A 12,372-nucleotide genomic window follows, 5' to 3' on the forward strand; every position below is an offset into this window, starting at 1 on the left:
CTACCCTCAGTTAAATTGATTGTCCTTTTAGCAAAGCTGCAGTACATTGATTTACCACAACTTTTGGCTTTATTATTTCTCCCTTTGAGTCTGTGTGGTTCCATCCCATCATTCCAACCGCAATAAATTACTATGAGAGGCTTGCCTCTAGCAATGGGTAATTTATCGCAACTCATTACCCGACTGGGCAAATAATCTGTGTTCCTATGAGCAATTATTTTTCATCACGCTTTATTTTTTTATTTCTGTTTTGACTACAAGTAGGGAGTTAGTGGTGGCAGAGTCCGTCCACGTTCCATCCAACATACATTCTTGTATATATGTAACGTTGTTTTCCCACAGGTCGGCAGCTCACTATCTTCAACAGCCAGACCACCATACAGATAGGTGGCTGGGACAGGGACAGGAGTCGCTCGTTTCAGGGCCAGCTCTCAGGCCTCTACTATAACGGGCTGAAGGTGTTCAACATGGCCACTGAAGGAGATCCTAACATCCGCATCCAGGGGAGCGTGAGACTGGTGGGAGAGTCGCCCTCTTCCATCACGCCACAGTCTAGTGCCAACACGGGCAACCGGTCGGAGACGTCCACCTCCATTATGGAGATCACCACGACGACGGCATCCAGTAGGAAAGTGAAGCAGACGACGCCACGGGAACCTCATCAGGTAGGAGAACTCAGAACTTAAGATAAGATATACTTTAGCATTATTATTTACGAGACATTTGTCTTCTGCTTTGTCTCACCAATATACAGTACTTATACACACAAAACACATTGGGTTGGAGAGGCTGGGCTGGAGCAGAGGACTGCATAGGGCAGGGCCCAAACCTTCTGGTCTTCTTATTCTCTGTACAGCCAGGTCTAAAATGTTTCATCTGTCTAAAGGGTGCCAATAATTAAGACCTAACATTATGTGTTCTTGTTATGTGTCTTATCCTGGTCTGAGCTCTGTCTGTGAGCCTGGTCTGGAATCTGTCTGTGAGCCTGATCTGGGATCTGTCTGTGAGCCTGATCTGGGATCTGTCTGTGAGCCTGGTCTGAGATTTGTCTGTGAGCCTGGTCTGAGATATTGTATGTCTGTGCTGTATATCTTGGTCTATGAGCCTGGTCTGAGATCTGTTTGTGAGCCTGGTCTGAGATCTGTCTGTGAGCCTGGTCTGGGATCTGTCTATGAGCCTGGTCTGAGATCTGTCTGTGAGCCTGGTCTGAGATCTGTATGTGAGCCTGGTCTGAGATATGTCTGTGAGCCTGGTCTGAGATCTATCTGTGAGCCTGGTCTGAGATCTGTCTGTGAGCCTGGTCTGAGATCTGTCTGTGAGCCTGATCTGGGATCTGTCTGTGAGCCTGGTCTGGGATCTGTCTGTGAGCCTGGTCTGAGATCTGTCTGTGAGCCTGTTCTGAGATACTGTATGTCTGTGCTGTATATCTTGGTCTATGAGCCTGGTCTGAGATCTGTTTGTGTTGTATATCCTGGTCTGTGAGCCTGGTCTGAGATCTGTCTGTGATGTATAGCCAACCCCTAAGTTTGTTAACATGACAAAGGCCAAGAAAAGCACAATGTATTTATTTAACCTTAAACTAGGCAAGCCAGTTAAGAACAATTTATTATTTCCAATGATGGCCTACCAAAAGGCAAAAGGAATCTTTCGGGGACGGAGGCTGGACAAAACACACATCACAACAAGAGAGACAACACTACATAAAGATAGACCTAAGACAACAACATAGCATGGCACAACAGTTTGTCAAATTTCCGCCCTGCAAGAGCTGGCCCAGTATTGTGAAGTGAAATGTCTAGTAGCAACAAAGGCACAGCCGGGAAGTTGTGAGGCCACACATGCTCACAGAACAGGACCGGCGAGAACTGAAGTGTGTAGTGGGTAAAAATGGTCTGTCCTGGTTTGCGACACTCACTACCGAGTTCCAAACTGCCTCTGGAAGCAACGTCCGCACAAGAGTCAGCACAAGAACTCGGGAGCTTCATGAAATGGGTTTCCATGGCCGAGCAGCCACACGCAAGCCTAATGCCTCGATCAAACCTAAAGCGTCATTGCGCAAAATGGTACGCAGCATCATCTGGATATGTGTGCAACAAAAGTTTAAAATTCTCCTCCTGCTACCATTTGTCAAGCCGTCTACACATACAGTTTGACACATACATTCAATAAATCCAACATATGCACCGCAGAGAAAGCATTGCAACTGCCTCTGCAATGCAATTCTGCAAGAAAAACGCAGCATTCCATTGGAAACTAATGTACTTCTGGTGCACCAAAATGCAATTATGCTGTCGATGTGTCAAGGCACATGATCACCATGTGCAATGCCAAGAGTTGGCTGGAGTGGTGTAAAGCTCACCGCCACTGGACTCTGGAGCAGTGGAAACGCGTTCTTTGGAGTGATGAATCACGCTTCACCATCTGGCAGTCCGACGGACAAATCTGGGTTTGGCGAATGACGGGAAAACGCTATCTGCCCCAATACATAGTGCCAACTTGTCACGCCCTGACCTGAGTATTCTTTGTTTTCTTTATTGTTTTGGTTAGGTCAGGGTGTGACATGAGTGATGTATGTGTTATTGTTTTGGTTAGGTCAGGGTGTGACATGGGTGATGTATGTGTTATTGTTTTGGTTAGGTCAGGGTGTGACATGGGTGATGTATGTGTTATTGTTTTGGTTAGGTCAGGGTGTGACATGGGTGATGTATGTGTTATTGTTTTGGTTAGGTCAGGGTGTGACATGGGTGATGTATGTGCTTGGCCCCTTCGTTCCATTAAAGGGAAATAGTAACACTGCAGTATACAACAACATTCTGGGTGATTCTGTGCAAAAGTGTGTGGCAAAAGTTTGGGGAAGGTCCTTTCCTGTTTCAGCATGACAATGCCCCCGTGCACAAAGCAAGGTCCATGCAGAAATGGTTTGTCGAGATCGGTCTGGAAAAAACTTGACTGGCCTGCACAGAACCCTGACCTCCACCTCATCAAACACCTTTTGGATGAATTGGAATGCCGACTGTGAGCCAGATCTAATTGCCCAACCTCACTAATGCTCTTGTGGCTGAATGGAAGCAAGCCCCAACAGCAATGTTCCAGCATCTCGTGGAAAGCCATCCCAGAAGAGTGGAGGCTGTTATAGCAGCAAAGGGGGGACCAAATCCATATTAATGCCCACAAATTTGGAATGAGATGTTCGACAAGCAGGTGTCCACATACGTTTGGTCATGTAGTGTATTTGACATACAGTGCATTATATGTAACCCAACAACAAAATATGTTCTCATAACTGTCCAAATATTATGAGTTTTCTGGTGTTAGCTGTTCTTTTTCCGATGATGCATCTGACCTCAATAACCAAGGGTGAAACATGTCTTCCACCACCAGCCTAACGTAAAATCACTGTTAATGCCAATGTCTGCTATGACACTGCTAGACATTTGTAACGGCTGATTTCCTCCTCTTCATCTGAAGAGAAGTAAGGATCGGACCAAGATGCGGCGTGGTTCGTGTTCATGACGATTTTAATAAGAAAAGCACTGAACACTAATGAAATACAAAAACAATAAACGAATACGTGAAAATACCAAACCGGAACAGTACCGTGTGGTGAAAAACACAGACACGGAAACAAACACCCACAAACCAACTAACGACACCGGCCTCTGATTGAGAACCATTGAGAACCACTAGGCCGAACACAGAAATAGAAAAACATAGGAACACAAAACATAGACTGCCCACCCCAACTCACGCCCTGACCATACTAAATAAAGACAAAACAAAGGAAAGTAACGGTGCTGAAATCAAGTGTGACATATTACATCTAGAAGCATGACTGATAATACACTGTAGGCCTATTAATACTCTCTCCATCTGGAGACACAGACATGTGAAGTATGGTATATAATTCATTGTTGTGTAAATGAACACATGAGAGTACATTTTTATAATCCAATGTAAGAATGGATTAAAATTATTTGTCCTGATTGTTATGTATGTTTGTTTTCTTGTCATCTAAAGAAATGTTCTTTGAAAAATGAAGCTTATTGCTTCTGATTGACTCTAACAGTTCTATTGGAAGCTGGATTCCGTGCAGACATGCAGACTAGACTGTATGACCAGGAATCATTTAGGTCACTGTGTATAGGGAAAGATGGGGTGACTGGCTCCTACGCCTCTAAAGTTCCTTTTGTGTGTGTCTGGCCAAGGAGAGACACCACTATGTGGCCCCCTGAAGTGCTGTTGTAGTGAAGAAATACACATGATGCTGCATAGGGCGTTTTCTGCCTCCATGCTCATAGGGCACAGGGTTTTCTGCCTCCATGCTCATAGGGCACAGGGTTTTCTGCATCCATGCTCATAGGGCACAGCGTTTTCTGCCACCATGCTCATAGGGCACAGCGTTTTCTGCCTCCATGCTCATAGGGCACAGCGTTTTCTGCCTCCATGCTCATAGGGCACAGCGTTTTCTGCCTCCATGCTCATAGGGCACAGCGTTTTCTGCATCCATGCACAAAAGAACAAATAAAAGAGAAATAAAAAAGAAGAGAGGCCAATGAAAACCAAGCCAGTTGTGGTTGAAGTTGTTGTTTTGAGGCTATGAAGTGATTGCTTGTCTTGGGACAAAATAAAGTGATTTTGGTGGAGCAGTGAACATTGAATCGCTTTCATGCCAAATTGATGGACCAGGGAATAGGCTTAGAGTTCACCCCTTGGGTATATGTGCACTGGGCTTGAAGGAGGTCTAATGCCAGATCAGCCACAGACCAAATAATCAAGTCAGAGGAAGGGCTCTGCCTCACATACTGTCTGGCTGACATTCACAGACATAATAACAAGTCAGAGGAAGGGCTCTGCCTCACATACTGTCTGGCTGACATTCACAGACATAATAACAAGTCAGAGGAAGGGCTCTGCCTCACATACTGTCTGGCTGACATTCACAGACATAATAACAAGTCAGAGGAAGGGCTCTGCCTCACATACTGTCTGGCTGACATTCACAGACATAATAACAAGATAATAGGCGGTCATTTAATTCACATCACAACCTTTCAGGATTTGTTTATTCACTCTTCAATTGCCCAGAATATGTGTGTCGTATTGTTTTGCACAACTAATGGTGATTTTGTGTGATAGCAGGGAGAAAATGTGTTGATAGTTGAGGTTGCTTCAAAAGCTGGAGATTAGAAGGAGGTTGTTTTTCAAGGGAAACATTTGGGTGTTTCTAAAAGTATTCAGAATAACACGGTGTCTTCTGACACTTAAAGTATTATCCAAAATGACATCCTTAATGTCAAAAGAGGAATGGTAGTATTTACTTCCCGCGTTCACAGTGGATTGATACACAGCTGTTGGGGCTACCTTCATATTATATATTTTACTGCAAACATATTCAAAACAGTGTGTTGGCATGGCTATTAACAATTGAACAAGACATCCCCTTTGATAAACAAGCAAGTGCAATACTCTGCAATCAAAACAAATCTAGGAATGAAGAACATTGTAAACAGGGCCAAGTAGTCTACACAATATAATCTATATACAGGCTAGTCATTTTCCTGGCTCCCTCTGATCGGATATTATGTAGAGCCTTGACTCCTCTCTCTGATTGGGTATTGGGTGGAACCCGAGCTTGGCTAATTGGCTCCCCAGTGCTTCGTGCCACAGAGGAGAAGACAGCAATGTTGTCCAGATGTAAATGGGATTTTCAGGGATATATTTCCCATTCTATTGCATGTGTGGGTTAGCGTTCAAGGCTTCCGGGACTCACACACCCCCACAATATCAAACGATGGCCTAGTTTCTAGGAAATGCATATAGGCATTGGGACGCCCGAAATAGACACAGCCTCTCCCCATCCCTACCCAGTCCGTCAGTGTCCCAGACTGTTTCTTTCAGTCCACAAAGGGATGGAGAAATCAACCCAGACATCATCCTCGCTTACAGCCTTCCTGCCAGTAAGAGAGAGAGAGAGAGACACAAAGAGAGAGAGACAAAGAGAGAGACAAAGAGAGAGACAAAGAGAGAGACAGAGAGAGAGACACAAAGAGAGAGAGAGAGAGAGAGAGAGACACAAAGAGAGAGAGAGAGAGACAAAGAGAGAGACAGAGAGAGAGACACAAAGAGAGAGAGAAAGACACAAAGAGAGAGAGAGAGTTACAAAGAGAGAGAGAGAGAGTGAGCAAGAGACACAAATAGAGAGAGACACACAAAGAGTGAGAGAGACACAAATAGAGAGAGACACACAAAGAGTGAGAGAGACACAAATAGAGAGAGACACACAAAGAGTGAGAGAGACACAAAGAGAGAGAGAGAGTGCAAGCAAGAGGCACATCATTCTTCCAGGCTTCCTGCCAGTAAGAGAGAGGGAGGGAGAGAGAGAGAGAGAGAGAGAGAGAGAGAGACAAAGAGAGAGAGAGAGAAAGAGAGAGACAAAGAGAGAGAGAGAGACAAAGAGAGAAAGAGAGACACAAAGAGAGAGAGAGAAAGAGAGAGACAAAGAGAGAGAGAGAGACAAAGAGAGAGAGAGAGACACAAAGAGAGAGAGAGAGACACAAAGAGAGAGAGAGAGTGCGAGCAAGAGACACAAAGAGAGAGAGAGTGAGCAAGAGACAAATAGAGAGAGAGAGCAAGAGACACAGAGAGAGAGACACACAAAGAGAGAGAGAGTGAGCAAGAGACACAAAGAGAGAGAGAGCGAGCAAGAGACAAAGAGAGAGAGAGAGAGAGAGAGAGAGAGAGAGAGAGAGAGAGAGAGAGCAAGAGACAAATAGAAAGAGAGAGCAAGAGACACAAAGAGAGAGAGACACACAAAGAGAGAGAGACACACAAAGAGAGAGCGAGAGACACAAAGAGAGAGAGACACACAAAGAGAGAGAGAGACACAAAGAGAGAGAGACACACAAAGAGAGAGAGACACACAAAGAGAGAGAGAGACACAAAGAGAGAGCGAGAGACACAAAGAGAGAGAGCGAGAGACACAAAGAGAGAGAGCGAGAGACACAAAGAGAGAGAGAGAGACACAAAGAGAGAGAGCGAGCAAGAGATAATAATCCAAGCAAGTAAATCCAAATGTTATTATTCCTTTCCATTTCATAAATATTGATCAAGTGTAAATATTTTCTTCCCCTCCTAAAATTAGTCCAGGCCTGTGAACCACAGCAGCAGCATGCAATCCACAGTGGAAGATCAGACAGTGGTCTGTAATTGTCTTTAATCTCTAATCTGTGTATGAGGCGTTATCTTTATAAATCTTGACAAAAGCCAGCGGATTCCTACCTGTCCTACTTTTCTGTTTCAAATTGTTTCATTATAACAGAATAATACTGTGTTACACATGAACGCCATCCATGTCCATATTTGCTCACAGGTGTAAATGCATTTTTATCTCTTATTCTTATCCATATTTTTTTAAACTGCATTGTTGGTTCAGGGCTCGTAAGTCAGCATCTCACTGTAAATTCTACACCTGTTGTATTCGGCGCATGTGACTAATGACATTTTATTTGATTCTGAATAGACTGTAAATATGAACAGATACTGCACACTGTAGACACCATATAAAGATAAACATAGAAAACTGTATCAGACCACTGCTCTCTCAGCTGAATAGGTAAGTACTGTAACTGAATGTACATTACATCTTCACTCCAACTGCTTTGAGAGCATTGGAATTAGCCAATCAATGAGAATCAAAGAATGTTCAGCTAACAATCAATTCATTAGAACGTTCAAAAACCACTGATGGTGTCAACGATGACATGCTCTTTGTACTACTCCAAGTGGTTGACCTTGTATCCATAGCCCTCAGTCACTAACCCCTGGCTTTCTATATAGTCCTAAACATTATCAATACGATTTTCTTTTAGCCTAATCTGTTTTGTCTCTCTGTGCTATTACACATCAGTAAAGGTCAAACCAAATATTTAATCTTACCCCACCCCTACCACCTCCTACAACCTCTCCTTTGTCACAGCCATTACCAACTAGCACCTCCTACTGCCTCTCCCTTTTTCACACCCATTACCAACTAGCACCTCCTACAACCTCTCCCTATGTCACAGACATTACCAACTAGCACCTCCTACAACTTCTCCCTTTGTCACAGACATTACCAACTAGCACCTCCTACAACCTCTCCCTTTGTCACAGACATGACCAACTAGCACCTCCTACAACCTCTCCCTATGTCACAGACATTACCAGCTAGCACCTCCTACAACCTCTCCCTTTGTCACAGACATGACCAACTAGCACCTCCTACCACCTCTCCCTTTGTCACAGCCATTACCAACTAGCACCTCCTACAACCTCTCCCTTTGTCACAGACATGACCAACTAGCATCTCCTACAACCTCTCCTTATGTCACAGACATTACCAACTAGCACCTCCTACAACCTCTCCTTATGTCACAGACATTACCAACTAGCACCTCCTACAACCTCTCCCTTTGTCACAGACATGACCAACTAGCATCTCCTACAACCTCTCCTTATGTCACAGACATTACCAACTAGCACCTCCTACAACCTCTCCTTATGTCACAGACATTACCAACTAGCACCTCCTACAACCTCTCCCTTTGTCACAGCCATTACCAACTAGCACCTCCTACAACCTCTCCCTATGTCACAGACATTACCAACTAGCACCTCCTACAACATCTCCCTATGTCACAGACATTACCAACTAGCATCTCCTACAACCTCTCCCTATGTCACAGACATTATCAATTTAAATTTGTAGAAATTGTGAAAACACAATTACAACACTAGTTAAAAACATTGCAGTAATCTGCTCAATACCTTAGCATCATTGCAGCAACCCCCAGCTACTAACACAGCTTTATCTTTGTTATAAACAAAATGCAGCCAATTCCCAAGGGTCCTGCATATAAAATGCAGCTAATTGGTAACTGTGTATTATTGTATAAGTATTGATTATATACATGATGTATAAGCAGCGCTGCCTAACAAACCTCCTCCAGACTGACTATGAATCATACATGTTTCAAATAAATGTGCATTCAAGGAAGGGAAATGTGCTTAGAAAATGAGAAATGTCAATGTAGCTGTCAGGCATATGTGTATAGGTGGCAGGGAAGTCAGGCGCAGGAGAGTCAAACGGAGTGTAAAATGGAGTCTTTTAATAATGTCATAAAAACATGCTCCATAACACTAAACAGGAATAGAACATAAACAAATATGGGTACGAAGACCCGTCGCGCACCTATACAACAAAAACACTACACTGACAATAAACAATCGCTGACAAAGACATGAGGGGAAACAGAGGGTTAAATACACAACAGGTAATGAATGGGATTGAAAACAGGTGTGTGGGAAGACAAGACAAAACCAATGAAAAATGGATCAATGATGGCTAGAAGACCGGTGACGTCGAACGCCGAGCACCGCCCGAACAAGGAGAGGCAACGACTTCGGCAGAAGTCGTGACAGTAGCACTGCAGAAGGGCCTCTAAGAGCAAGTTGAGAAGTGTGTGCAGGTGTGTGCGTGTTGGTCCTTGTGAGTGTTTTGTTTTAATTTTAATTTTATTTATTTAAATAGGCAAGTCAGTTAAGAACAAATTCTTATTTACAATGACAGCCTGCCCCGGCCAAACCCAGTCATCGCTGGGCCAATTGTGTGGGACACCCAATCATGGCCAGATGTGAAGCAGCCTCGATTCAAACCAGGGACTGTAGTGACGCCTCTTCACCTGAGATGCAGTGCCTTATAAATCAAATCAAATCAAATGTATTTATATAGCCCTTCGTACATCAGCTGATATCTCAAAGTGCTGTACAGAAACCCATCCTAAAACCCCAAACAGCAAGCAATGCAGGTGTAGAAGCACGGTGGCTAGGAAAAACTCCCTAGAAAGGCCAATACCTAGGAAGAAACCTAGAGAGGAACCAGGCTATGTGGGGTGGCCAGTCCTCCTCTGGCTGTGCCGGGTGGAGATTATAACAGAACATGGCCAAGATGTTCAAATGTTCATAAATGACCAGCATGGTCGAATAATAATAAGGCAGAACAGTTGAAACCTTATACCGCTGCGCCACCCGGGAGTCCGAGTGTGTGTGTTACCCTGATGCATTCATGGTGGAGAAGGTCGACTGGTTAAAGGGGCGGTTTTCAGAGAAGAGATGCAAGGTGAAGATGTCTCTAAGGCCTCTGTGTATGACTGCTGTTCTGTTCTATGTGACTGCCCTCCTATGAGCTTCTCTCACCAGGAGTCACACTGCCTGTCATCTCCGGTCACTAAGCCTGGAGAGAGACAAACCCTCCCCACTCATTGTCATTTACTGGTAGCAGCATACAGCTAGCTATACAATATACTATTGTGTGTTATCTATTTACCATATAGAGTCTTGCAAAAGTATTCACCCCCTCCTTTGCATTTTTCCTATTTTGTTGTCTTACAACCTGTAATTAAAATTGATTTTTGGGAGGTTTGTATCATTTGATTTACACAGCATGCCTGCCTCTTTGAGATGCAAATTATTTTTATTGTGAAACAAACAAGAAATAAGACAAAAAAGCAGAAATCCTGAGCCTGCGTAACTATTCACCCCCCCCAGAAGTCAATACTTTGTAAAGCCACCTTTGCAGCAATTATAGCTGCAAGTCTCTTGGGGTATGTCTCTAAAAGCTTAGCACGTCTAGCCACTGGGGGTTTTGCCCATTATTCAAGGCAAAACTGCACCAGTTCCTTCAAGTTGGATGGGTTCTGCTGGTGTACAGCAATCTCTAAGTCATACCACAGATTCTCAATTGGATTGAGGTCTGGGCTTTGACTAGGCCATTCCAATAAATTGTATAATATTTCCCCTTAAACAACTTGAGTGTTGCTTTAGCAGCATGCTTAGGGTCATTGTCCCGCTGCAAGGTGAACCTCCGTCCCAGTCTCAAATCTCCGGAAGACTGAAACAGGTTTCCCTCAAGAATTTCCCTGTATTTAGCGCCATCCATCAATTCTTCAATTCTGACCAGTTTCCTAGTCCCTGCCGAAGAAAAATATCCCCACAGCATGATGCTGCTGGGATGGTGTTCTCGGGGTGATGAGAGGTGTTGGGTTAGCGCCAGACATAGTGTTTTCCTTGATTGCCATAAAACTCAATTTTAGTCTCATCTGACCATAGTATCTTCTTCCATATGTTTGGGGAGTCTCCCACATGGCTTTTAGCGAACTCCAAACATGTCTCTTTTGTCTTTAAAAGCAATGGCTTTTTTCTTGCCATTCTTCCCGTAAAGCCCAGCTCTGTGGAGTGTACGGCTTAAAGTGATCCTATGGACAGAAACTTCAAACTCCGTTGTGGAGCTTTGCAGCTCCTTCAGGGTTATCTTTGGTCTCTTTGTTGCCTCTTTAATGCCCTCTGATATTTTTTTATAACCCAACCCTGATCTGTAATTCTCCACAACTTTGTCCCTGACCTGTTTGGAGAGCTCCTTGGTCTTCATAGTGCCGTTTGCTTGGTGGTGCCCTTTGCTTAATGGTATTGCAGACTCTGGGGTGTTTCAGAACAGGTGTATATATACTGAGATCATGTGACAGATCATGTGACACTTAGATTGAACACAGGTAATTGGTTGCACCAGATCTTATTTAGGGGCTTTGTAGCAAAGGGGTTGAATACATATGCACACACCACTTTTTCATTTTTTATTTTGTAGTTTTTTTTATAAGTAATTTTTTTCATTTCAATTAAGAAATGTTGACTATTTGGTGTATGTCCATTACATGAAATTCAAATAAAAATCGATTTAAATTATAGGTTGTAATGCAACAAAAAGGGGTTTGAATTATTTTGCAAGGCACTGTATATCAACTAAAGCCATTGTATGAATATATTATCATACAATTCTGGTATAGAACAATGACATTTGTTATGGGGAAGAAAATACATGGGCTTGTCATTGTATTCGTTCTTGAATAACATAGTACTTCATGTGTTTTGTCCCAAAGGATTCTCTTCAACCCAATTCTATAGCATGCTGTCTAATCAGTCCTATATTATGTTGGGATCCTTGGCGTGCACCACAGATAGTGAAGTAGCTAGCTAATGTGCTGACCTTAGCGTTTTCCCTCGGAGCTAAGACAATCTACACACACACACTCAAACGCACACACATACACACACACACACACACACACTCAAACGCACACACACACACACACACACACACACACACACACACACACACACACACACACACACACACACACACACACACACACACACACACACACACACACACACACTCAAACGCACACACATACACACACACACACACACACACACACTCAAACGCACACACACACACACACACACACACACACACACACACACACACACACACACACACAC

The 12,372-nt window shown here is 43.6% G+C and overlaps 1 protein-coding gene across 12 annotated transcripts in view; it reads left to right on the forward strand.

The window, feature by feature from the left end:
- Positions 1 to 12,372, forward strand: part of LOC109888042 (neurexin-1a) — a 790,431-nt gene that overhangs the window by 645,919 nt on the left and 132,140 nt on the right. For all 12 annotated transcript variants that reach the window (XM_031835175.1, XM_031835176.1, XM_031835180.1 and 9 more), the window contains one exon: positions 343 to 665. In XM_031835175.1, the coding sequence (XP_031691035.1) occupies positions 343 to 665 (323 nt within the window). The remainder of the gene's footprint in view (positions 1 to 342; positions 666 to 12,372) is intronic.

This window comes from Oncorhynchus kisutch, linkage group LG11 (assembly GCF_002021735.2).
Source record: "Oncorhynchus kisutch isolate 150728-3 linkage group LG11, Okis_V2, whole genome shotgun sequence".
NCBI classification, from domain to species: domain Eukaryota; kingdom Metazoa; phylum Chordata; class Actinopteri; order Salmoniformes; family Salmonidae; genus Oncorhynchus; species Oncorhynchus kisutch.